The sequence below is a fragment of the Ascaphus truei genome, chromosome 1 (genome assembly GCF_040206685.1).
Source record: "Ascaphus truei isolate aAscTru1 chromosome 1, aAscTru1.hap1, whole genome shotgun sequence".
Lineage (NCBI taxonomy): Eukaryota > Metazoa > Chordata > Amphibia > Anura > Ascaphidae > Ascaphus > Ascaphus truei.
In genome coordinates, this window is record NC_134483.1 from 166,467,917 (window position 1) to 166,495,670 (window position 27,754).

Sequence of the window (27,754 nt, forward strand, 5' to 3'; positions counted from 1 at the left end):
CGCGGGGAAGTTGGGTTGGCGGGCGCAAGCGGGAAGCTGAATTGGCGCTCGCAACGGCACTTCCCCTCTGTCCCACATTGCGAGCGGGGGGGGGGGGGAGCGGCTTCCCTGTGCATAAGCGCCGGGACCTTGGCTCTGCACATGCGCACGGGGTATCGCCGGCATTTTAAAAAAAAAATACCGGGCACGGCCGCGCAGGGGGCTGGACGGCTGGGGCCCCTGACTCACGGGGCTCGGGACGCCAACACCGGCAGACACGCCCTGTTGGCGGCCCTGTCTGCAGCCCTCCTACACCCTTTACACCCACTTAACAACTGCAGACACACACACACACACACACAACAAAACAGACTTCTGCCCCTCTCTATACCCACAACACACACTGCAGCCCCCATGTAAACCAACAAAACTGCGGAAACACAGACACCAACAACATACTGCAGCCCCCTCTACACCCACAAACACACACTGCAGCGCCCTGTAAACCCACACACTGCAGACACACACTCTGCAGCCCTCCTCCACCCTCTGCACCCACAAAACACACTGCAAACACACACCAACAAAACAGACTCTGCTGCCCCCCTCTACACCCACAAAACACACAACAGACACACTTCTTTCCCCTCACTCTCCTGTGCGGAGCTTACTGCAGGCAGGGTGGGGAAGGAGTCAGTGCCTTGCTGCTACCCCCTGCTAATCTCACTCTTTGTGAATGAGAACTGAAAGCTGATTGGCTGAAAAACTTGGCAGGGTGCCAAAGATTCCGGGCCATTACTGAGTGGATAATGCCCGGAATTTTAACCAATCAGAGAGCAGGGATTTCAATAATGCCCGGAATTTAACAGCTTTAGCCTAGAATATATAATATTATATAATTGTATATATAATATCATTGTATTTACAATATGTACCATTTTCTGCACTATTTTGTCTACCTCCGAGACTAATGTTGATCTGAATCTCAAGTGTACATTTTGTTTTCTCTGGATTCTTGAAGCAGAGCGTGTGGCTTCCTTTTACACATGTAGCATCCTCCCTGCTAACTTATGCATGCAATACGTACTGTCTATGGGATAATTTATTTCTACTGGATAAATATCCTTCAGATTTATGCCGGTATTTACTAAACCGTGGGTCATAAGGTGCCTTATCCCCTTTGCTGTAGCTCTCTCTCTCTCTCGCTCGCGCTCTCGCGCTGGAACAAAGCATGCACCCGCTAACCTTGGTTGAGTACTTATTTTTTATACTTTAATCTCGTGCCAACCTCATATCCAACATTCTCATCTGCTCAATTTAGAGCAGGTGCTGATTTATTTTAATATGACTTGCGGTATAGTTAAAAAGTACATTTTTGTCACATTTCTTTAACATGTTCACACATGTTTTGCAGGTATATGGACACAACGTATAGCACTGACTACTTGCTGCCTTTTCATTATGCAGCATCATTCGTAAGTATTGCAAATTCTAATCCAAGTTTTTGTATATGCACCTTATTATGCACTTTCTACCTGTAGCCCTTAAAGCGACTTAGAGGGAGGTAGATTTATATACACATCAGCCCCACATGTGTTACTTCCGGCCCTTAGTATGTATATTAAGCTGCCTATAACCACATACGGCTTTCAGATGCAAGTGGAGCAAAATTAGATAGTGATGCATCTTCGAAGTAACTGTATTGACATTTCACCCTAACTGTTTATATTTTGCCATTTGCTTTCCCAGCCAACATGATGAAAGTTCTTCATAAATGTAATGATTTACCCCTTTGAACATAGATGAATTACAGCTTAGAGAGTTTGAAACAATCTCCTCACTGCACTCTTTTTAAGTGTGGTTAGTTAGAATATTTTTTATGGAGTAATGGTAATGATATCTCTCTCATGAAAGTTAAATGATAAAATGGGTAGGAAAACCAAATCAAAGAACAATTGACTAGTGCCAACCTCGGCCTGGAACATGTGAGGCTGTATTCTAAGCGGGCGTATAACCGTTTCTATCTTCTGACCGCACCAGCCTTCCAGTCAAAGCCGTCCATTCTGTTTGTAGGAAACAGTTGTGTCACGTAGGCCGTGATTATAGTGCCTGCTGCAGGGCGCGCGTGGCCGTGTGATGTTACTTGCGCGATGCGCGCGAAACCTGCACTGGCATCGGGAGGCGACAGGGAGGCTTGGCCGTGACGTCACGCGAGCGGTTCACTCTCATTGGCTGAACCGCTTCACAAATGCGTCTATCCTGGATTCTGCCTCTCCGTCGCGGTGGCGTGCACTACGGGCAACTACATTGGAAGCTCGGTACTTGTTTCGGTGCCGTGCGCGGCACTATAATCACGGCCTAAGAGTTTTCTTTGCTGATCACTCTCTTTTTATTTTATGGTTTCTACCTTGTTATGTAGCACTGTCATTTGTAACCATCATTACTATTTAAATCATTTAATATTTATTATAGGCTAAAGCAGCAAAATTCCGGGCATTATTGAAATCCCTGCTCTCTCATTGGTTAGAATTCCAAGCATTATTTATTCAGTAATGCCTGGAATTTTTGGCAACTTGTCAATTTCCTTTTCAGAGATGCAGGGAGAGTGCGCTGAGAAGATACTGCTGATTTTAAAACTTAACTGTAAATACCTATCCTGGTCCAAGCTTCGGCAGCACCTCTGCTCCTCTCCTCACTCAGCTCGGCAGCATATGCAGTCTCTCCCTCTCTCATAGCACCTCTCCTCACTCAGCTCAGCTCGGCAGCATATGCAGTTTCTCCCTCTCTCACAGCACCTCTCCTTACACAGCTCAGCTCGGCAGCATATGCAGTCTCTCCCTCTCTCACAGCACCTCTGCTCCTCTCCTCACTCAACTCGGCAGCATATGCAGTCTCTCCCTCTCTCACAGCACCTCTCCTCACACAGCTCAGCTCAGCAGCATATGCAGTCTCTCCCTCTCTCACAGCAACTCTCCTCACACAGCTCAGCTCAGCAGCATATGCACTCTCTCCCTCTCTCACAGCACTTCTCCTCACTCAGCTCAACTCGGCAGCATATGCAGTTTCTCCCTCTCTCACAGCACCTCTCCTCACACAGCTCAGCTCGGCAGCATATGCAGTCTCTCCCTCTCTCACAGCACCTCTCCTCACTCAGCTCAGCTCGGCAGCATATGCAGTCTCTCCCTCTCTCACAGCACCTCTCCTCACACAGCTCAGCAGCATATGCAGTCTCTCCCTCTCTCACAGCAACTCTCCTCACACAGCTCAGCTCAGCAGCATATGCACTCTCTCCCTCTCTCACAGCACCTCTCCTCACACAGCTCGGCAGCATATGCAGTCTCTCCCTCTCTCACAGCACCTCTCCTCACTCAGCTCAGCTCAGCAGAATATGCAGTCTGTCCCTCTCTCACAGCACCTCTCCTCACACAGCTCAGCAGCATATGCAGTCTCTCCCTCTCTCACATCACCTCTCCTCAACCAGCTCAGCTCAGCAGAATATGCAGTCTGTCCCTCTCTCACAGCACCTCTCCTCACACAGCTCAGCAGCATATGCAGTCTCTCCCTCTCTCACAGCACCTCTCCTCACACAGCTCAGCTCGGCAGCATATGCAGTCTCTCCCTCTCTCACAGCACCTCTCCTCACTCAGCTCAGCTCGGCAGCATATGCAGTCTCTCCCTCTCTCACAGCACCTCTCCTCACACAGCTCAGCTCGGCAGCATATGCAGTCTCTCCCTCTCTCACAGCACCTCTCCTCACACAGCTCGGCAGCATATGCAGTCTCTCCCTCTCTCACAGCACCTCTCCTCACTCAGCTCGGCAGCATATGCAGTCTGTCCCTCTCTCTCACAGCACCTCTCCTCACTCAGCTCAGCTCAGCAGCATATGCAGTCTCTCCCTCTCTCACAGCACCTCTCCTCACACAGCTCAGCTCAGCAGCATATGCAGTCTCTCCCTCTCTCACAGCACCTCTCCTCACACAGCTCGGCAGCATATGCAGTCTCTCCCTCTCTCACAGCACCTCTCCTCACTCAGCTCGGCAGCATATGCAGTCTGTCCCTCTCTCTCACAGCACCTCTCCTCACTCAGCTCAGCTCAGCAGCATATGCAGTCTCTCCCTCTCTCACAGCACCTCTCCTCACACAGCTCAGCTCGGCAGCATATGCAGTCTCTCCCTCTCTCACAGCACCTCTCCTCACACAGCTCAGCTCAGCAGCATATGCAGTCTCTCCCTCTCTCACAGCACCTCTCCTCACACAGCTCGGCAGCATATGCAGTCTCTCCCTCTCTCACAGCACCTCTAATCACACAGCTCCGCTCGGCAGCATATGCAGTCTCTCCCTCTCTCACATCACCTCTCCTCACTCAGCTCAGCTCAGCAGCATATGCAGTCTCTCCCTCTCTCACAGCACCTCTCCTCACACAGCTCAGCTCGGCAGCATATGCAGTCTCTCCCGCTCTCACAGCACCTCTCCTCACTCAGCTCAGCTCGGCAGCATATGCAGTCTCTCCCGCTCTCACAGCACCTCTCCTCACTCAGCTCAGCTCGGCAGCATATGCAGTCTCTCCCTCTCTCACAGCTGCTAGTGCTGTCAGAAGCTGTGTGTCCCAACTGGTAACTTTGTTACGTGCAACAAAGTAATATTTCTCACCACTTCTATAGCTTGTACCAAGGTAATTTGTATTTGCTTTTTATTTAGTTGTAGTTAATATTAATGTCTCCCAATTCCCGCCCCATCTCCCCTCCACCCACCTCTTCTCCTCCACTCCCCACCATCCCCCACTTCCCTTTTCTCTCTTCACCTCTCTCTCCCCCCTCACCTCTCTCTTCCCCCTCATCTCTCTTCCCCCTCACCTCTTTCTATTCTTTCCTCACCTCTCCCTTTCCCCCATCACCTCTCTCCCCTCCCCCATCACCTCTCCCCCCTCACCTCTCTCCCCTCCAACCCCCTCACCTCTCTCCCCTCCAACCCCCTCACCTCTCCTCCAACCCCCTCACCTCTCTCCTCCAATCCCCTCACCTCTCTCTCCTCCAAACCCCTCACCTCTCTCTCCTCCAAACCCCTCACCTCTCTCATTTGCTACTTTACTTCTTTTTCCTACAAAGGTGCATCAGCGTAGTTCCGATTTATATATCTATACAAAACTGTCAATTATGTAATGAAAAGAGCCTACATTTAGCCTATAATAGTAATAATCCCCTCAGAGCAGGGCATTACTAGCCAATAATGCTTCGCCTCGGGCCTTCAACTCTTCCAGACAGGGCATTATTGGCCAGTAATGCCCTATTCTTTAGGGATTTTTCCTTAAGTATTCTGTCAACTATATAAGGACTTGTTTTATATAATTTAGGCGGTGTTGACAAGCACACACTAATTTAGAAGGGGCTGTTGCTAGCCTGAAGCTATCAACTATTAAAGCTATGCGGGTAAAAAACTCACTGTCAGAATTACAGAAACATTTTAATTTTCATTTTTGTTTTGCGGAAAGTTGTAAATCAGCGAAGTAAATGTGTTTTTAGTGAGCTGTGGTATATAAAAAAAATGCTTTGGAACTAAATACTAAAATGAGGATAAACGGTTGATTCCCAAAAAAATGTATTTCACGGGAAAAAATTCTCAGACGTAGATGGTAAACGAAATGTTATTGATGTTGTAAAGAAAAAGTGTGGTCATGTGAGTGTTTTCACAGTTATTTTTATATTAATCAGCAGTTAATCAACAAATCCACCATTATTTTTTTTTTACAAATCTGCAACTCAGAGATAATGTTGGTGAAAATGCTAAATGTATATAGAAATTTATATGGAGCCAAAATAGCTCTCTCAATGCAGGTGCCAGCTATCTGTCTGGGCATTGGGGTTTTGATGGGGACACAGAAGGGAAATCAAGTGAATCTGACATGAACAATGGAAGTGACTGAAGTGGACTATATGGGATACTGACAAGTATGGGAATACTGACCAACATTTGAACCTAATATACATTTCAGGGATCGTTATACCGTAGAATCTGTGTTATCTGGCATGTGTGCCAGATAAGCACAAATTCCTGTTACTAAGGGTTAACTATACTTCTAGTACAAATATTCACAGAATTATAATGCATTCAATTATATAAAGTATAAAATAGTATGCAGGTACTCATCAATCAAGTAGTACTGTCATTTTTTATTTTATTTTTTTACCGCTGTACTTTATAAACATGCAGGGAAGAGAAATCTTGTGGCAGTAAACTTGCACTTAGTATGGGCAGCACATGGCAAATACCCAGATCACTTAAAACTACACTAAACACTACACTAAAAAATAAAACTATTTACACTACCGTACATAATTTACTGCTTAGTTGGAGAGTCAGGTGGCATCTGACAGTGCCTCAGGGTCATCGACATCAAGTGTACATGTAGAAGGTGATGGTTCAGGGGTCTGAATGTGTACTGGCCCTTTGACAAGCCCTGATGGCTATTTTGAATAAATCCCTGATAGCAGCTTGCCTACTTGTCTCCTGCCTTTTTTGCATGAAAATAGAGTGCAAACTGTGTACTTGCATAACCTCTTGTGCAGATTCACAAGTCTGACTTTCTGAAAATTGTATTTGTTATTATTATTCTCTGTTCTTCAATAAAATCTTCCTCTGAGTCTCTCAGTGTCCTTAGGTTTCTCAGGATTCACAACACACACTATTATTTCTGTCACTAACAATGTGTCGCTTCAATCCACTCTTCTATCTCACTTTCTCAAAGTTTGTTAATTGGTTTTGCAGATGGATTATCTTTCACCATATCAAGAATTGGTGCTAATGTATTTTAAGGTCTTGCATTAAAGCCTACAAATTCTTCATCAGACGTCACTGGGCAAACATAACGCTGTGCCAGAATTTCCTCCAAGCCCTCCTTAGTCTTTCACTTTCAACTAAATTCTAGACACAATCAACCAAAAAAATGCATCTTTTATGATATACAGTATAGAGATTGAAAGTTCTGGATAGGGCCTTCATGATTTGATTAACTTTTTCAGAGAATGTCTTCTGTGATAACATTTTATATTTTGGATAACACTGGTCCATAGGTTGAATCAATGAGATAGCTGTCATGATAATAGCACGAGTTAAGTATTTTAGTCAATCTGGTACTTCAGGGGCTAACGTTGGTTAAAAATTGCCTATAAAAATTCTTTATAAAGCTGATAGACTCAAGAGATAAGAACATCTGTTTTGCCAGAGATGAGATTGAAGTATGGCCTTCCTGACACTAAAATAAACTGACCCTTCTAAATACCCCTTGGAAAGCATTCTTGGAAGAGTTCTAGAGTGCTAAGGGGCGTGACTAACCTTACCATGCAAAACATATGAAATACGGAATCCTGGACCTGACACATGCTGAAGTATAATGAATAGATGTTTGTAACTGTTGAAAAAAGATGGATGCAGTAAGGCCAAACACTTGATTTTTTCAGAGGTGGCAAGGGACAGTTATCCATTTGTCGCTCAAATTTAGGAGCAAGGCGGTCAAAATTAGTATTGTTACATTCGGCAAACTTGCCTAAACCTATTGATATGACTCACGTGTGTCTAAGAATTATGCCCACAAAGTTATGAGTTACGACAGGGTTGGATTTTATGTGTGTTTCAATGCAAAATGGTCTGGACATAAATGTTGACATGTTTGAATAGAAAATAGAAACTTTATTCAATTTACCATAATTTTCTTTTCCTTTACTCCAATAGTGGCAGTGGGTACTAATTGGGATTAGCTCCTCCCTCAGCATAGGAAGGACAGAAAACTCTTCTACAGGGACCTGGTATATAATCCCCTCCCTTTCCCTGCAGGGGCAGTCTTCAGTTTCTCCCATAGCTATAAAACATAATTGATATATGTTAATTACAGGGAGGATATGATGTACTCTGCCATTAGTGGCGTACAGGAAAAGAAAAGGACGGTAAGATTAATGCATTTTCTCTTTTCCTGTTCTCCGCATGGCAGTGGGGACTAATTGGGATATACCAAAGCTCACACAATGGGAGGGAAAACAAGAGGACAAGAACACACCATTTTTTTATTTAATAGTTCAATCAATCTACAATTGCTTGCAGAATTCTCCTGCCGTAGCTTGCGTCAGCTGAGGCTTGTACATCCATCTTGCATTATTTCACAAACGTGTGAACAAGGACCCAGCTGCAGCCTTACAAATTTTCCGTGGAGATGCTTGGGCTTTGAATGCCCATGAGGTAGAAAAAGCCCTGGTCGAATGTGCCTTTATTCCATACGGGACCTGTTCGCCTTTAAGGTTATAGGCAAGTTTGATACACTAAGTAATACATTGTGATAAGGTTGCCCTTGAGGCTTGCTGTCCTCTTCTAGGATTATAAATCATCCAATGATTTTCTGAATTTTTTTTATTTGAGTATTTTTACCTTCAAATACCTAACTACATTTAAGTTATGTAGCCTCGACTCATTATGATTTGCCCGATTCGGGCAGAATGATAGATTGATCTCTTGATTTGAGGTGAAATGAGGACACACTTTTTGAAAGGAAACGTGATGCAGGTTTTAGGACTGCTTTTTTCCTGCAGGTGCCAGACCGCCTGTAAAAATCTCAGCACTAATGATGCTATATCTTTTCTTAATAAAGTGGACAATTCTTTTCTTAAAGCTGCAGTTCAGTCTTTTTTTTTTAAAAAAAATTTAATTCAAAAGGTTCATGTGTGCAATCTCTAATTACCTAAAGAACTGTATAGCTGCCAGTCAATTCATTCTCCATGTATTGATCGGCAAAATTTGTCGACATCTTTAGATATGGGATATGTTTTTCATCTGCTTCTGTCAGTCAGTGGAAGATCATGAATATTCATGAGCACTCCTGCACTGACATGTGCAAGAGGGAGGGCAGGGCTCACAAAGGGGTGTGCCAGGGCTTGTGACAGGACTTGAAGTGGCAGTGCCTTAGCAAATGCTTGTTAAAATAGAATACAAGAAAATTGGTCTTTCAAAGTTGTTGTTTTTAAAACAGAAAATGCTAAAAGTATTTTTTCTTACTACAGAACTGATTTATTTAAAAAAAAACACACATGCAGGATATTGCCTGAACTGCAGCTTTAAACCAAAACACATGCAATTCCATGCTCAACTTAAAGTCCCAGATAAAAATAATAATGTAAAAAGGTCACATTGTTTTGTCTTCTAAGGCCCGGTTCCTCGGCTCTTCTGGGTCCTGCCAGAGGACCCTCAAATATAGGAGTCAAGAAAAAAAAGACAAGCGCTGCCTTCTTTAGAAAAATATGATGTGAGCTATAATAGCCCCAATTCTCACTTGCATCATTGTCCCTCTCTGAAGCTTCACTAATTTTACCATACAGGAGAAGAGTCTATAGAGTCAACACTGGTCACATACATTATGCAGTTGAGTCAGACGTTCCTGGGAGTAGACCGCATATGGAGTGCTGCGATGGCCGTCACACGGCAGGGCACCAAGAGATTGCACCCACATGTAGTCCTCCATTCTTTTCTGGATTCTTTTCGTCGGCGTCTGACGTCACGGATGACAGCTCACAATAGTGAGCTCTATTAGGAGGGAGAAAGACCAACATTGGATCTATATCCAGTAAAATGAAAGGGACCTGCTGACTTGGGAAGTGGGGAGGTGCGGGCTTAAAATAGAACTGATTTATTAAAAAAAACACACATGCAGGATATTGACTGAACTGCAGCTTTAAGAGGCATCATCTATTTTGAGAAAGGTCCGTGTGGGGACCGAAACGTTGATTCAACAAATATATTTAATCACAAGACCATGTAAGGGCCTGTTTAATACTTATCTACTATACACGTGCATGTGACAACACCAACCTACTGTGCACCTGCGAAAGATGCACAGGAATATCGAAGTGCTTTTCTTATTCACTATTTATACATTAACTCTTAGCAGTTAGTCAGGATCTTTCTCTCTCTAGTTGTACAGGCACCTCGGACGATGTATGTTGGGGCACCTACTTCCTTAAAGTGATTTGTTAAGGATGTTGTTCAAAAATATGTTGGCTCACACTATTGGTAGAAACTCAACCATGAAGGTCTGGCACACCATAGATTAACAATGATAATGTTGCAGTAAAGAGCCACAATGTAAACAAATGTACAGATGTAGTAAGACTTACTGCATCCAGGACAGCAAAAATTTGTGAGGACTGGAACGTGGCCAGGTCAAGACTTAATCGCAGCAGAGAAAGCAGTAAGCAGCCACTGCATCTGATTGGGACCCCCGCAGATTTAATCCTACCGGGCCAGCCATGTGTCTGTAATAGCTGCGCAGTGGAGTCCCAGAGAGAAGCTTTCTCTGTCTCTGTCTCCCTGAGCAGCTGTTACAGTGATCCAATGTTTTATTATTTTCATTTTTCTATACTGTATGGAAGCAGGAGCTCCCGGGAGACCCCCTGCTTCAATCCATTACAGAAAAATAAAAAGTAAAAAAAAAACACAGTAAAACACTAAACATATATTTAAAAACCCATTGATCGGCACTGTGGATACCTAGGCCCTCAATGTGGCCATGGTACATTACTTACCCTCTTCATTAACTTAGTGACAGACATGATAGGCTTGCCAGGAATGTAATAAAGGGTCAACCCCCAGTTGGCAGCCCCTACAATCGTGCAGAATGCGAGGGGTTAATGGAATCGTATACCTGTATTTCTGCAGCCCCCTGCTTCAGCACAAAATGTATTCCCCTTTGTTTTATGTGTTCCTGCCCTATGACGTGATTGCACCAAACATCTACACTGGGATCAGGCCGGGAGGGAAGGGGTTAACTGTGTTTGAATGTTTATGGCCCTTTGTTCCCCTTCCTGCCTTTTTGGCCACCATTTGCAGTGACATACAGAATGCCATGTATTCCTATGCAGAGGTTACAGAGCTGTTGCAATTAATGCTGGTTTTGAAATGAGGTTTCGGACCTAAAAACATTGTCTCTGGGTTGGTTGTCTAATCGCAATGGTGACAGATATCCATTTGTTACTCATATAAATTGCTGTCAGGCCCATCATGTCTTATATTTAATAAAGCCTCCAACTAAGTGGTGACCTGTTTGTCACCTCCCTCTGTGATGCACAGGGGCTATTTGAAAAATGCTATGGTTTTCTTTGAGGCTGACAGCCCAGGATCTGGAGATTGTCCCCAGCCTTCTAAACTATACATGTTTCACTTTCAGTGGGTCATCAGGGATAGTCCCCAATTAAGACCTCTTTGTAGATTAGCACAGATACAGGAAGAGTCTTGACCTATAATAAAAACAATTTCTTTGATGTAAAAATACAAACTGTAGCCACATTAACCCCTGAAGTACCAGATTGATTAAAATACGTAATATCCCCTTTTTTATTACAGTACATAATTATGATTTTCATACAGTATCTCATTGAGGAACATAAAAATGTACTTGTTAGAATACACAGGATCCCTGGGGTGAGGATCCCAGATGAGCCCTGAATTGTGTTGCTCAATATGGGTCCAATACCCAACTACAAATTTAAAAAGGTTGCTGGTGTTACACTTACTTAATACAGCAAGGGGGCTATCCCTGTGATGTGGAAACAAATGATGACATTCTGTAGAGACCTGGATGAACAAGATATGGGAAAAATATAAATATGGAGCTCACACATATAACACATGACACACTGTATAAATTTGAAGTGATGTGTATCCCTGGGTAGACTTCACAGCCAATCCCCCCATGGACACCTCTAGAGGCATAACCTGAATACCAGAACCGATGCTAGGGGAACAGGAGAGCTGGATAGTAGAGGGAAATGGCAGTGTTGTGACGAGTTATACATAAGGACTTGGGAATTAGGAATAAATGCCTGACTTGACAAAGTAGGGATAAGCGCCCTGGTGACATCTGATGGGTCCTCAGAAGGGGGAGGTGTAGGTCTCATTGCTCTGAAAATCAAATATAGGGGAACTGATGTGGGGGTAATTATTACTGTGACAACAGTGATAAATTTACTTTTTCGTTTACTGTTTTATATACTTTTCAGTTATTGTATGTATGTATGTATGTATGTATTGTGATACCATCACTGTCCTTTAGGTACTGGAACAGTGCAGTATGGGACCTTTCCAGCTCTTCGAGAGTTAATCCCCTAGAGTAGCCAGCAGCAGATGCTGCCTAATTAATCAGGTTGGACTCCTTGAGTGAATGAGGAAGTGTTTTAAAAGACACAGGAAGCTGCCAGACTGAGAGCCAGAGAGACTGTTTTTCCCCGGAGAAGGGGGGAGATAGAAAGTGCTCCCCAGCTGTATAAGAGTCTGGAACCGTTCCCTAAACCTGCTGGACAGTGGTCGCGGAGTCTGCTGGGAATGCCTGGGTCGTTAATCCAAGGAAGCGAAAGGACGACAGGCCGTGCTGAATTGGGGATGTCCTATCCTTTATATTGGACTTACAGAGGAGAGATTCTCTGAGCTCATGTGGGGCCGAGTTCCCCTATGAAGGAAGGAGTGAGGCCGTGCTGAAGCGGGGACATCTGCTCCAATGGACTAACAGATAAGAGAGACACTATATTGATGTGTTTAAGACTGTTTAGGTGGGGTGCATATGGTACTACATGTTTTAAGATGGGAACCAGTATTGTTGGCCAGCGGTCATTAGAAAGGGCTGAAACAAAGTTGAGTTATTTTCCCTAAAGGGAATAGGTGTTCTTTTTCTTTTGTTTTGACTTAAAGGGACGGTGGGCCTGTTGGTGTATGATTTAATCCCTGTAAATAAACCCCATATAGAGAAATATAGTGTTTACTGCCTTAAATTGGGACTAAAAGAGACTGCAACGTGGTGTGGGCATCACAGTATGTATGTAACTATGTTTGCAAAGTGTAAAAGCTGAAAACAAAAGTGGACTGTGATGGAAGATAGTGCATCTATGTCGGCATGTTAAGAAAAATTCGATATTTCACTACTTCTGTACTGATTGTGTTCAACTTTAATGATGTGACGTAAGAGAGAATTTTCCAAACATGAACGTGTATTCTATCAGCGCCTTCTCCCGTCATCACCAGTAACAACTCTATAACAAGACATTTTCTAGCAGCTATTTTTGTTACCCCGGTAGCAACAAAAGCCGTATACAAGGGATTGTCCTACCTCCAACATTGTACTGCGCTGTGAAGTGACAGATAACAATAATGGTTTCCAGATGAATAAGTAGTTGAGTCATACACAGGGAGAGATTGTGTAAAGAAATGTTTTATGTTTATATTTTTATTCAGACCCACCCATTTGACTGCTGAGCAAGCTATTAAGGGTTCAGTTCATTTTCTTTGGGACTTATCTTGTATATTGAAAAAGCAAACAATATAATGCATCATATTTTGTTCTCTGCGGTGCAATCTTCATGCCTGCACATATTAGCTTATGAGACTAATATCTTTTCTGCAACAAACAACAAAAAGAGAAGAAACATGAAATGTATTACACAGACTATTTGCATGCACAAAGATGTATTGTTATCTAACTTGGGACCACACAAGCTGCTGGATCTAGCTTTCACATTTTGATCTCATGGGACAAGTAACTATAAATAAACTGAAGATGCTAATAACGTGTTTCTTAATGAAACTACAGTACGTGGCTGAGTTTCTAATTCACACAATTTCTCTTGTGACCCGTAGATTTTAAAACAATGTTTGGATGATTAAACGACTTATTAATTCAATTGCCTAAATCAATTACTTTCCACTACTGCAGTATATCTGTACTGATGCGATGTTTAGGATTATATTTAAATGATATTGCTGCAATATGGGATGATGAGGTGGGAATTGTGTTGCCTGACAGTTTTTAAAATCTTCTCTGTTGGGACCCCTTAATATGTGTGTGTGTGTGTGTGTGTGTGTGTGTGTGTGTGTGTGTGTGTGTGTGTGTGTGTGTGTGTGTGTGTGTGTGTGTGTGTGTGTGTGTTATATAGCTTAATAATCAAAAACGAATAGATGATACCATTCTGTGGCTAACCATTTAACACCTTAAGACATAAATCGCATACTGCATAGGGGGAGGGATAGGCTTCAGTCACAGATACATTCCAAGATACAGGCATACCCCGCATTAAGGTACGCAATGGGACCGGAGCATGTATGTAAAGTGAAAATGTACTTAAAGTGAAGCACTACCTTTTCCCCACTTATCGATGCATGTACTGTACTGAAATCGTCATATACGGGCATAACTGATGTAAATAACGCATTTGTAACAGGCTCTATAGTCTCCCCACTTGCGCACAGCTTCGGTACAGGTAGGGAGCCAGTATTGCTGTTCAGGACATGCTGACAGGCGCATGCGTGAGCTGCCGTTTGCCTATTGAGCGATATGTACTTACTCGCGAGTGTACTTAAAGTGAGTGTCCTTAAACTGGGGTATGCCTGTACACTGTTTTTACGTAAAAACCTCTCTTGCTTTATCCATTGTAACATCGCCGGAAGAAGAGATCAGTGTTTCTCAAAAGCTTGCAAAAAAAAAAAACCATTTCGTTAGCCACAGAACCGTATCGTCTATTCGTTTTTGATTATTAAGCTTGGCTCACATGGTACAGATCGATCTCTCTCCCTCTCTCTCACATTTATATATTTATACATAAACAACAAAAACAATGAGTAGCGCTAAATGAGTATTATCAATGTCTTTGAGGGAATAAGTGGTTTGAGTGTGGTAAAAGTTAATAATAAAATTATTCCACTACGTGGAACAGGCGGAAGTTACCATCTTGCCAGATATTGGTGCGAGCCCTTTGGAATCCCCACTATTACTGCTGACACGGAAGGGACCCCAGGACACAGCATCTGTGTGCTGTACCACAGATGAGTATCCGTTTGTTGACATCAGCCACCTTAGGTCCTCTGTATATTAACAAGTTGATCCGTCCCTCAGCTGTTATAAACAGTTTACAGATTGTCTCAGATGAAGTTTTTTTTTACGAATTTGTGTGCATGTCCGGTTGGCCACTCCAGCTTGTAATAAAAATTCTACTTTTTATACAGTATTATGGTATGGAGCTAGCGCTTCCTTTATATTTATATATATATATACACACACACACACACACACACACACACACACACACACACACACACACACACATTATGAAAAATTCCACTCGCCCGGAAAATAAATAAATAAATAAAGGCACTCGCTTTTTTTATTTTATTTTTTGCTATTGTAAAATTCTTTTACACTCACCCACCTCCCCCTCTCACCCCCCTCACTTACTTGGCTTCAGTGGATGGCAGCGGCGGCTGAAGACTGGAGTGGAAGAAGAAGCTGGTGGCGGGAGACGAGGATCACCATGTCAGCAGGGGTTCCAGATGGCGGGCGGCGGCAGAGCATTGAAATCCATGGGAGCAGCAGCAGGATAAAAGTCGGGTAGGAGTGCGCCCCTGCAGTCTGACACGAAAGTCTTCAGTAACTTTACTTTACGGAAGACTTCGGGTCGCACTCCTACCCGGCTTTGCTCCTGCTGCTGCTCACATGGATTTCAATGCTCTGCCGCCGCCCGCCATCTGGAACCCCTGCTGACGTGGTGATCCTCGTCTCCCGCCGCCAGCTTCTTCCATTCCCGTCTAAAGCCGCCTCGCCAGCTGACAAAAATGTGTCGAGCACTGTGTGCGTGTGTATATATCAAATGTAAAAGACTTCACAAGACACACTTATAGACATATAGCAGATCCTTTTGAGTTTGCTTAAAGCTCTAGGGAAACGCCCTTGTTAAAAATGACATTCTGCTTATTTCCATGTCATTACCCAGAAACACTGTCTGCAGTTTCCCCACTGTGTGACTTGTGACAGGTTTTGGGGGGCTGTGCAGGACAGGCAAATGCACTCATGAGTTCCTTCTCTTTGATGTAGCTAATACAGTGGATGGTTGTTGTCCCCTTTTTTAAACGTATCGTAATTGAATTGGGTTCGGTTCACATTCACTACTTCTTCTTCTTATATCCAGAGATGCCTGCTTATTCTCAGATGGGGTACGTTTCAGGGCAAAGGATCAGAGGTCATTTTAATGCTCTCAAATTGCATTTTTTTTTTAGGTTGCAAGGGGTGTTTAAAATCCTTGCAGCAAACGAAAATCATATATTCTCTTTTAGCTTCTCCCATCCAGGTAACTCTGGGTGGTAATTAGAGAAGTGCACAATTTTCGCAGCAGTTAGTTAGAACCAATGAAAATGAAGCCTTGGTTTTTGCGCAAAATAATAAACAATAAAGGCACTTGTAGCCATGCCTGGTTTGGCTGCCGGTCTGCCCTCCTTGTCATGCAAGTCCTGGTAACAGTGCATGCAGTGACGGGACCAATCATGGGTTTTCCCCACAGAGGCAGCTCTCTTGAGTGGCAGGGGAGGAGGTGGGACAAGGCCTGTGTTCTGCCCAATCCTGGGTTCAGACCTTGTACCTTCCTCCCACTGTACTTAAGGAGCTGCACCACCAAATGTAGGCAGTTGTCTCTAACATTGAGAGAGACCGGTATCACACAGGATTGCTTGAGCATTGGCATTCCGTTCCTCGTCCTCTTGGGGGAAAGTGAGTGATTACCATTCTCCTGTCCCTGCTAGAGGGCAGGGAAGAGTAAGGACTGCTTCGGGTGCCCTTGGCCCGGAGTGGAGGACCATGGATCATCCAGAAGTTGGAGACCTGCAGCTGACTGTATTGAACAGAAGCCTGAGATACTGTGTATGCAGAGGATCAATAAATCGGTTCCAGTTATCTATACCTCCAGCACAGTGTGTAATCTTTTGGGGGGGGAGAAGAGTACGGTTCTTCTGTAGGAGATTGCCTCCATACATCTGGAGCCTGCAGTAGATGAAGGCGCTGTGTACCCAGAGATAAACAACAGTAATATACCCCAGAAGCCTGTCAAAACGTCCCCACTACCATCAGCGGACCACTCCGCATCCTGTGAGCCAACAGGTAGCACACACCATGCACCTGCTAACGGGAATCTCCCAGAGGGTGGGTGAAACATCGTTACACACTTATATTCTATGCGTAAAGATCTCTGTGAACCCACCTGAGATACCTAGGAAATAAGCATCTATTTCCTCTCTAGCAAAACCCTTATTTCACGGTCTAGACATCTGTCTTGTAAGATTACACAGCATCTAAGACTTATTTTATGAAATATTTAGAACCGTAAAGCTTGGCAAAATATCTCTTAAAACAACAAAAACAAAGTATATATGTTTGCAAACACAGTTGGGACAGTTTTACACATCTAGTTGTCATTTAGTCTTATGCCTGTGGAATTAAATGGACTGCAGGATACCATATCTGTTAACTTGCATTAACCTGGCCAGGTTTATTGAATTAGTTATACAAGTTAAATAATACTGTGGAAATTCTGGATGCAGAGCAGACATTTGTCTATTGCTGTTTCTTCATTTACAATATGTTGGGAATCTTATTTATGAGAATGTATTATCTATGTAGCGCCGACTCCCTCGTTTACCTCTGTGATGGGTGCGTGAATAGGGGGGGAGCTGTGGGCAATGGTGGGAGAGCTCCGGAGCTCCGCGGCGCACCCAGCAAGTGGGGGCCGCCATTGTGAAGGCGCACGCATGCCCAGTACGATCCTCGCGCATGCGCAGTGCCTTGTTAGTTGCGGCGGCCATTACAAAGGCTCCACAAGGGACTGCAAGTCCCAGCATGCTGAAGCACAGCCAATAGGGCTGCAGGGTTTTGCTGTCAAGAGATAGATACATTTGGTGCGCTGGGCACCACGCGTCAGTCGGAGCAGGGACAGCAAGGGTTAAGGTAGTGTCCGGGTGCAAGTGGCTCCCGGACTAGGCCAGGCATCCCCCTTAGGTCCCAGCTAGGCCCTGACCCTGTCAGCTTGTGGTGCTATATGGAAGGCCCCCAGATAGGGACGCTCCCCATTAGTCCATTGTAGTGACAGGTCTTATAGCAATGACAGACGGCTACGCTGTGAGTTGTGGCCTGTGGTCTAGGACCTAAAGAGACACTTAGAAGGGACACACTCCAACGGGAGCTCTCTCAGAGGCGGACGTCTTTGTGGAAGGAGTGGAGAGATTGCGTTGTGGGATCACTCCACTGTCCGACGGATCCACGCTACAGTTTGTCCTGGTCTGGCCTAAGACCATGAAGGTATCTCACCTACGTGCACCAACGGCCACACACAGGGGTAGTGCTACTCCTCACACACTTTGGGGTGGACCTGTATTGTGGACACCGGGTGGTTAGGTGCCCAGGGCACCCTCATAACTTTGGGGTAACCTCACTGGGGTGTGGGCAAGGTGGTGGGCTTACACTGTGGAAGTACTGTGAAGTATTGTGTGGGTACGGCCTTGCATAGCCTTGTTATTATAGTGTTGTCTGGTTTTATGTCTGTATATACGTTGTTATATACTCTGTGTGTGTTTACTGACTATTGGTTCCTGTGAGGGGTAATCCTACTCGTTGGGATCTCTCTCAGGTGGAGGCACTGGGTACATTGAACGTCATCACCCTAGGCTCCCAGCGGCGGAGGGTCAGGCCGCCATTAAGCCACGCAGGTATGGCAGCACAGGTAGTTTCCCCTATACACGGGGAAAGGGGGCTACATGTAAAAATAGAGAAGCAAGTTTTAACATATAGTCGATAGCCAAACCGCTATATTTAATATTCAAGGACTCCATATCCAAAAACATAGTACTACGAGACTGGCGTAAAGCAGATATGGTGCCTATATTTAAGAAGGGAGCTAGATCACAACCGGGAAATTACAGACCTTTAAGACTGACATCTATAGTGGAGAAGCTGCTTGAAGGTTTTGTAGGGGATAATATTCAGGCATACCTAATGGATAACAAAATGATTACTAATAGTCAGCATGGATTAATGAAGGATATGTTGTGCCAAACTAACCTTATAAGTTTCTTAGATGTAAGTAGGAATTTAGACCAGGGTAATGCAGTTGATGTGGTCTACTTAGAGTTTGTAAAGGATATTGATACGGTGCCACACAAGAGGTTAGTGTACAAAATAAAGGAAATTGGTATGGGTAAAAATATTTGCACCTGGATTGAAAACTGGTTGACAGACAGAGATTTGTCATAAATTTAACCTTTTTAGGTTGGGCTAAAGTTTTAAGTGGAGTACCTCAAGGTTTGGTACTGGGACCCCTGATTTTTAACTTGTTTATTAATGAGCCATCAAATTAATAAGGGGACAGAAGATCTGACTTATGAGGAAAGGCTAGCTAAATTAGATTTGTTTTCATTGGAAAAGAGCCATCAAAGAGTGAACTATTTATTATATTATAACTATTTTATAAATATATTCAGGGACAATAGAAGGAACTTTAAAAAGAACTAATCATCCGTAAGGGCTGTAAAGACGACACAGGGTCGTCCCTTATACTGAGTCCCCAGTGGTCACGGCGGCGTGTGCTACGGCGCGCACGCCGCACAGCCCTCTATGGGGCAGGCCCCAGAGGCTGTGTGTGTGGGCGCACAAAGCGCTATGAGGCGTACACTGGCAGGGAAAACAAGAATTTTGTCTTTCTGTGCCATTACGCGGTCACGTGGCCGTGCACAGCCAATGGCAGGGCAGATATGCCCCATTTATGGCCGCGCCCCCCGTCATGGCCCCGCCCTGCGCTCTCCCTAGATCTCCCCTACAGACCGCAGATCGCGGTTGTGATCTCTGCACGCGCCGCCATGCCACCCAGCGCGCGTGCAGCAGGGAGGACTGGGGCCGTCAGAGGAAAGGAGATGTCACCAGCAACAAAGGAAATGGTTATTTACAGTAAGGGCAGTTACAATGTGAAATTAATTACCCATGGAGAATGTGATGGCAGATACAGTAGATATCTTTAAGAAAAGGTTAAACATCTTTTTTTTTTTTTTTTAAGAAATAAAAGGTATACATGGATGTACCAAATGAGTAAACATAGGAAGGTTGTTGATCCAGGGAGATATCTGATTGCCAGAAAATAATTTTATTTTCCCCTTCTGAGACAGCATTGGATAATGTTTCACTTCCTCTGTATCAAAATACTTTAAATACAAATATAGAATGAGTCTCTGTTCTCTAAATTTAACATAGGTTGAACTTTATGGCATATTTATTTTTTCAACTTCATAAGGAATAAAACATAATTTGAGAATTATTGTAATTGTGTATATGTAATTGCATTTTAACTGTACATATAATAATTTGTTGTAATTTTAGTAGTTGTTTACCATGTTGAAAAATTCTGTACTGTATCAAGCAACAGAATAAGTGGGGGTACCTGGCATGCTTGCCTTAGGGATCTGGTGTTCATTATCTCTGTCAAAATGAATATTATCTGGTTCCAGAAATATGAGCTTTCCTTTGTGCTTCAAGAGCGTATTATTTATGGAAGCTTCTTTTACTGGGTCGGCCCAAGAGTAAACATCCCAAACTCAATGTTCTTGTGCTATGTTACTGTTGTAAATTTACGACAAGTTAAAACTGCTGTGCTGGTACTGTATTTTTATTCCTGTAGCCTTGGCATTTTCAATTGTCCTGAGATATATATGGCTGAGCCGGGAATGACACAGGACTGCTAAGGTGAAGGTTTCGCAGCAATGAGTTGTGGACGATCAGCACACAAGTCATTGCCTTGGTGTATAGTAAAAGTACTGTAGTTACAATATGATGGGAGCATTTTCATTTGGTAAAATTTGTTTTCAGGATACTTTAGTTTGTTTTCAATGGGAGCCAACAATAGTTATTGCATTACTATTGCTTGTTAACTCCCTTTGAAAATAAACTATATCTGTTTTTTTTTTGTAAAAATAAAATATCATTATATATGACATTGGTGTAATACAGTACAGCGGGGGTGCGCAAACTTTTCTGTTTGCGCCCCCCTGTCTGCTCTTCCCCCCTACTCGCACCCCCCCTTCTTACCGGCTCAGTGATGTGGCGTCGTTATATGACTTAACAACATCATGTGATGTTGCGTTGCCATGTCAATGCGTTGCCATTTGTCCCCGCTGCGTCATTTGATGCGTTGTCATGGTGATGTGGCCCCCCCTTAGAAAATCTTGTGCCCCCTAGTTTGCAAACCCCTGCAATACAGGACGAACATCCAATTTCAATAATAAACCATGAAAATAAAAATTCATATAGCAATATAAAGACATTTTTTATTGAATCACAAGCCATACTACGTTAACATAGACGTATAAACACACCGGCATTTAACATATTTACATTTAATAATAAACTATAAGCATATTTTATCAAGACAGCTAATGAACATTGGAGAACAGAGAAGATTATTGAGCTGTTGTCCACATATTTTAACAACGGTTGAACTGATATATCGGTTAATAGTAATATTTGAGAACAATAGGGAAAATGTTCGCTAACTCAAAATGTTTGAGAAGCAGAAAGTTGTTGATAGTGTCCAACTCAAACTTGGTGTACACTTTTGAGGCCAAACCACTCGAGACTTGTAAAACACTATTCATCAGTTTATATAGAAGAAGCCTTGTTCTTGTTTTCTTTCCCATTGTTCCTTCATATCTTTATGTAGACAACATAGTGAATAATTGACTTACATGGGATATAAATAGCTAGATGGGCAGTATTCAATGCTAGGACGTTTATGCAAGTTACTTGTCCTGTGGTGTTTGGCATTTTGCATTCTGAAAATATATTTTGGGTCTACACTTACAAGTTGTTAATCATATCGTTACACAGTAGTATATTATATTGTCACAAGAATAGCACATCTTTAACTGCTTTTACTTTATTGTAACTCTATTTTTTCCATGGCAATGCTACTGTAAATCTGTTAACAATAAAAGCTTTATATTCATATAAAAGCAATCATTGCTTAAAAATAATAATAAGTAATAATAAATGCAAAAATGTAAGTTTCATAATTGCGCTTAAAACATTTTTTTTTATGTTGGGCCTTTGGAACACATTGAAAATCCTGTATGTGGTATGTGAGTAGCTGTATACTAAAATTGATAAATGAGGTCAGGGCAGCAGGGTGAGTAGCTGTATACTAAAATTGATAAATGAGGTCAGGGCAGCAGGGTTTATAATTGGCCAAGGCTATCTTATGTACTCCGAAACCTAAAAGTACTGTGCTACCTAGTACTGTATAAAGTGGAGCTGTAATAAAATGCCATTTAACATCTTCCTAATTTTCTTTATAAGTTGGTTCAAAATTCAAGAGGTTTGACAGTGTTTTAAATGTAGGTACGAAAGAGTAAAATCCAAACAGCACATGTGCAAATATGACAAAATACGTTACTACGGTAAGAATGCCACCACTGTACAATCTGAGCGTAGTCATAAAGCAGTTCTTGTAAGATTGACAGCAGTCGTCATTTTTAAAAGTCCCCAAATAAATTAGATTCCATCCATTCTTCTTAAAAAACAGAAATCCACAAGAGATTTTTTTTACAATGAAGTTTGTGATCATGATGTAGAAATATAAAACATGTATGCCAGGCCTGAATAAATAATGTATCTAAAACATTATACTTATTATTTATTTATAAGGTACCAATCTATTTTGCAGCACAGCAAGAAAAAGTGACATTTAATTTGCATATAAATACAAAAAGAACGCAATAAAAATACTGATGCAAAAAAGTAGAAAAAAGTATCTCGAAGCAGAACAAGGCTCCATGGACAGTACAAGAAGTCCATTAACTGCAACATACAACGAATGATATACAGGTGTACAAGGAGCTGCTATGCAATTACAGGTTGTGGGGTCGTACAAATTCACTTTTGGTCACCCTGGAGCCCTAAATTCTTCTGATATTGTTTGTGAGCCACAAGAATCCCCGATCTAATATGTGGGCATCCCAAAAAACATTGGTCAGAATTAGGATAAATCATTTGATAAAGCACCACCTTTTTGGCTTGCACTTCGTCAGGACTAATAACCAGGTCACTGCTCGCCACAGTTTTTTTTTTTTAATGATTTGAACAGATGTTTTTATTTTTATGTTTCTATCATACAGAAAATTCCAGATGTTCCAGACTATTCTTCAGCGTATAAAAAATGCCACTCCCAGTTTACGGACACGGCAGACTACCGGAGGCATGGCAAAAATACCTGGCATGATGAGAGTGGAAGCTATGCCAATAGCCAAATAAAGCAGATGCTGTTCAAGCCAACCTGTCCCATTACACCACATTGGTGATGTAAGAGAGAAGATAACATGTTCTATTATATATCGGCATCGTGTCCCGCCATGAAGAGAAGCGAGTTGAATGAAACAAGACTTGATGCCACTATAGACTTATTTTGTGTTGTAATATAATTCTGTTTAAAATAACACTTATCTACCCATTATTGTTGTGATTTTTGGTAGTGGTTGCCCTGTAAGGAACTCTAGAAATCCTTTAGCGCCAGGGCACTGGATTTTGAATCTATGAAACAAATTTACAGACTAATTGGAAATGTGACATTAATTGGAAGTGGCAGTCTAAAGCCTTCACAGGAACCGTACCAGGAACTGTGTTGTTCCGTTGTTATACATTATGCTTGTGGTGGTGGAGGTATTTAAGATGATACTGCCTTGAAGCTTTGGCTATGCAGTCTGGATCTACAAAATACAGATACGGCCTGTTCATTGTCCTTTTCATGTCGGTAGACCTAGGGTAGAACTACATTACCCACAGCTAACTGGGGGCTTAACATTTTCTAAACGGGGTGCCGAACCAAGCCCTGCGCTTACAGAGGCCCCACACTCTTCCCCACAACATTTATTGCCAGGGTTGAGCGCAGAGCCTCTGTATGATTACCAGGGTTGAGCGCAGGGCCTCTGTATGATTACCAGGGTTGAGCGCAGGGCCTCTGTATGATTACCAGGGTTGAGCGCAGGGCCTCTGTATGATTACCAGGGTTGAGCGCAGGGCCTCAGTATGGGGGAGAGCGCGGCGCCTCGGGTTTGATTGCTGGGGGAGAGCGTGTGGCCTATATGATTACCAGGGAGACCGCATGGTCTCTGTATGATTACCAGGGGAGACGCGGGCCTGTATGATTACCAGGGGAGAGCGCAGGGCCTCTGTATGATTACCAGGGGAGACGCGGGCCTATATGATTACCAGGGGAGACGTGGGTCTATATGATTACCAGGGGAGACGCGGGCCTATATGATTACCAGGGGAGAGCGCAGGGCCTCTGTATGATTACCAGGGGAGACGCAGGGCCTCTGTATGATTACCAGGGGAGAGCGCAGGGCCTCTGTATGATTACCAGGGGAGACGCGGGCCTGTATGATTACCAGGGGAGACGCGGGCCTGTATGATTACCAGGGGAGACGCGGGCCTGTATGATTACCAGGGGAGACGCGGGCCTGTGTGATTACCAGGGGAGACGCGGGCCTGTATGATTACCAGGGGAGACGCGGGCCTGTATGATTACCAGGGGAGACGCGGGCCTGTATGATTACCAGGGGAGACGCGGGCCTGTGTGATTACCAGGGGAGACGCGGGCCTGTGTGATTACCAGGGGAGACGCGGGCCTGTATGATTACCAGGGGAGACGCGGGCCTGTATGATTACCAGGGGAGACGCGGGTCTGTATGATTACCAGGGGAGACACGGGCCTGTATGATTACCAGGGGAGACGCAGGCCTGTATGATTACCAGGGGAGACGCGGGCCTGTATGATTACCAGGGGAGACGCGGGCCTGTATGATTACCAGGGGAGACGCGGGCCTGTATGATTACCAGGGGAGACGCGGGTCTGTATGATTACCAGGGGAGACGCGGGTTTGTATGATTACCAGGGGAGACGCGGGTCTGTATGATTACCAGGAGAGATGCGGGTCTGTATGATTACCAGGGGAGACGCGGGTCTGTATGATTACCAGGGGAGACGCGGGTTTGTATGATTACCAGGGGAGAGCGCAGGGCCTCTGTATGATTACCAAGGGAGACGCGGGCCTGTATGATTACCAGGGGAGACACGGGTCTGTATGATTACCAGGAGAGATGCGGGTTTGTATGATTACCAGGGGAGAGCGCAGGGCTTCTGTATGATTACCAGGGGAGAGCACAGGGCCTCTGTATGATTACCAGGGGAGACGTGGGCCTGTATGATTACCAGGAAGACCGCAGGGCCTCTGTATGATTACCAGGGGAGAGCACAGGGCCTCTGTATGATTACCAGGGGAGACGCGGGCCTGTATGATTACAGGGGAGAGCGGAGGGCCTCTGTATGATTACCAGGGGAGACGTGGGTCTGTATGATTACCAGGGGAGACGCGGGCCTGTATGATTACCAGGGGAGACGCGGGCCTGTATGATTACCAGGGGAGAGCGCAGGGCCTCTGTATGATTACCAGGGGAGAGCGTGGGGTCTCTGTATGATTACCAGGGGAGAGCGCGGGGTCTCTGTATGATTACCAGGGGAGAGCGCGGGGTCTCTGTATGATTACCAGGGGAGACGCGGGCCTGTATGATTACCAGGAGAGATGCGGGCCTGTATGATTACCAGGGGAGACGCGGGCCTGTATGATTACCAGGGGAGAGCGCAGGGCCTCTGTATGATTACCAGGGGAGAGCGTGGGGTCTCTGTATGATTACCAGGGGAGAGCGCGGGGTCTCTGTATGATTACCAGGGGAGAGCGCGGGGTCTCTGTATGATTACCAGGGGAGAGCACGGAAATTCTGTATGATTATTGGGGGAGAGCGCGGGGTCTCTGTATGATTATTGGGGGAGAGCGCGGGGTCTCTGTATGATTATCGGGGAGAGCGCGGAACCTCTGTATGATTATTGGGGGAGAGCGCGGAACCTCTGTATGATTATTGGGGGAGAGCGCGGAACCTCTGTATGATTACCAGGGGAGAGCACGGGGTCTCTGTATGATTACCAGGGGAGAGCACGGAACCTCTGTATGATTATTGGGGGAGAGCACGGAACCTCTGTATGATTATTGGGGGAGAGCGCGGAACCTCTGTATGATTATCGGGGGAGAGCACGGAACCTCTGTATGATTATCGGGGGAGAGCACGGAACCTCTGTATGATTATTGGGGGAGAGCGCGGAACCTCTGTATGATTATTGGGGGAGAGCACGGAACCTCTGTATGATTATTGGGGGAGAGCGCGGAACCTCTGTATGATTATCGGGGGAGAGCACGAAACCTCTGTATGATTATTGGGGAGAGCGCGGAACCTCTGTATGATTGCCGCGGGAGAGTGCAGGTCCTCTTTAACGGCCCCTTACCTTCTCTCCGGCTTCTGCATCTTATAGCAACGACGCGTCACCATGACAACACGACATCCCAGAGATGAGGAGATGCCGGAGAGCAGGTAAGAGTGCAGGGGGCACACGACTGAAAAAGCTTACACACCCAAGCATTAGGGTGCGATAGCACCAATTCATTCATTGCCATTTTGTTTTCTTACACCTTTACAGTAATTTGTCACTGTTAACTATGATGATCATCACCTCCTCCTTGCAGCTGTAGAAAATGTGTCAATGTTTTTTTTGTGGCTACATGTATTGAAAGTGGCACTTCCCTTGTTACAAGGTCATGTCAATGCTGGATGCATAAAAAGGAAACCACAAATGAAAGTTCATCCTCCTTTAATGAAGTTATCTGTATTCATGTTCATCAACAAAATGCATTGGTTCAGACGTCATGCAATCAAATGAATTCTCAGGAGTTACTGGTGCTAGTGAGAAGCCCGGGAGACTGACTTGCCATTCATTTCATTGTCCTCATGGACATTGATGGATTAGGGATGCACTTAATTTTCGGCTGTCACACAAATCAAGTCCATTTTTATTAGCCTTTCTTGCTGTGTGTATATAATATATATATATATATTGTAAATAAAAAAGTGTGCAATGCTATGCCAACATAGAGAGATGCATCAGAGGATTCGTACTCTTTTGGTACAGTAAGTGTTTGTTACCCTATCTCTGCTTGTAGCGTAAGGCTCGAAATGTAAGGCTGCGCTTATAGTGCCCGCGACGTCGCTCCAAAAGAAAACAATTGACTCAGTCGCGAGCGTTTACAGTAAGCGTGACGGCGACGGAGCGACCAAACATTTGGAAGACGGGTAAATTTGATTTTGCAGAGACTGTCTCCACATGTGACTGTCTCTGAACCAATCAATGACCCCGTCGCTATCGACGTCGCTGCTGAAAGTTAAATTATAACTTTTGCGGGTGGCGACGGGTGACGTCATCGGTCGCGTCGCCGTCACCAGCACTATAAGCGCGGCCTAAAGTAGCATCGAAGAATTTAACAAAAAGGACGCTAACTTTGAATCAGGAGGACATGGTTCAATTCTCGGTGTCGGCTCCTTGTGAGCTTGGGCAAGTCACTTTATCTATTTGTGCCTCAGGCACATTTACCTCCCCCCTAAAGCTCGCTTTGTGAAGTTGTGTGTACAGCGAAGACTTTATATTCACCACGTCACAGCTTCATATTGTGCATCTGACACCAGGGAATCGTGATAATATAAATTTGTGTGTATGTTCTGGTTGTAGTAAGGCTGAAGGAGTCGCTCACTGAGTTTGAAGTAGGGCAACCTGGTGGTATCAAGCATCAAAAACAGATTGTAAGCTCATCTGGGCAGGCACAGTGTCTGTTAAAATTCCTATGTGCTGCGTACTGCGCACTATACTGTCATTGTGAAGCGCTTTGATTCACATTGGGAGAAAAGCGCTATATGAAATAAAGTTATTATTATTAACCACATCCCATTTTAAGAGGGCATGAGGTTGTAGAAAGACTTATTGAAGTTACACAATATGGATCCAGTGTATGCTAAATAAAA

At 44.2% G+C, this 27,754-nt stretch overlaps 1 protein-coding gene across 1 annotated transcript in view; it reads left to right on the plus strand.

The window, feature by feature from the left end:
• CFAP95 (cilia and flagella associated protein 95) overlaps nt 1–23,295 on the plus strand; it is a 94,568-nt gene extending 71,273 nt beyond the window's left edge. Inside the window, 2 exon segments of the mRNA XM_075597814.1 lie at nt 1,394–1,454; nt 22,972–23,295. Coding sequence (XP_075453929.1) covers nt 1,394–1,454; nt 22,972–23,154 — 244 coding nt within the window. The 3' untranslated portion in view covers nt 23,155–23,295.
• The last annotated feature ends 4,459 nt before the right edge of the window (nt 23,296–27,754 follow it).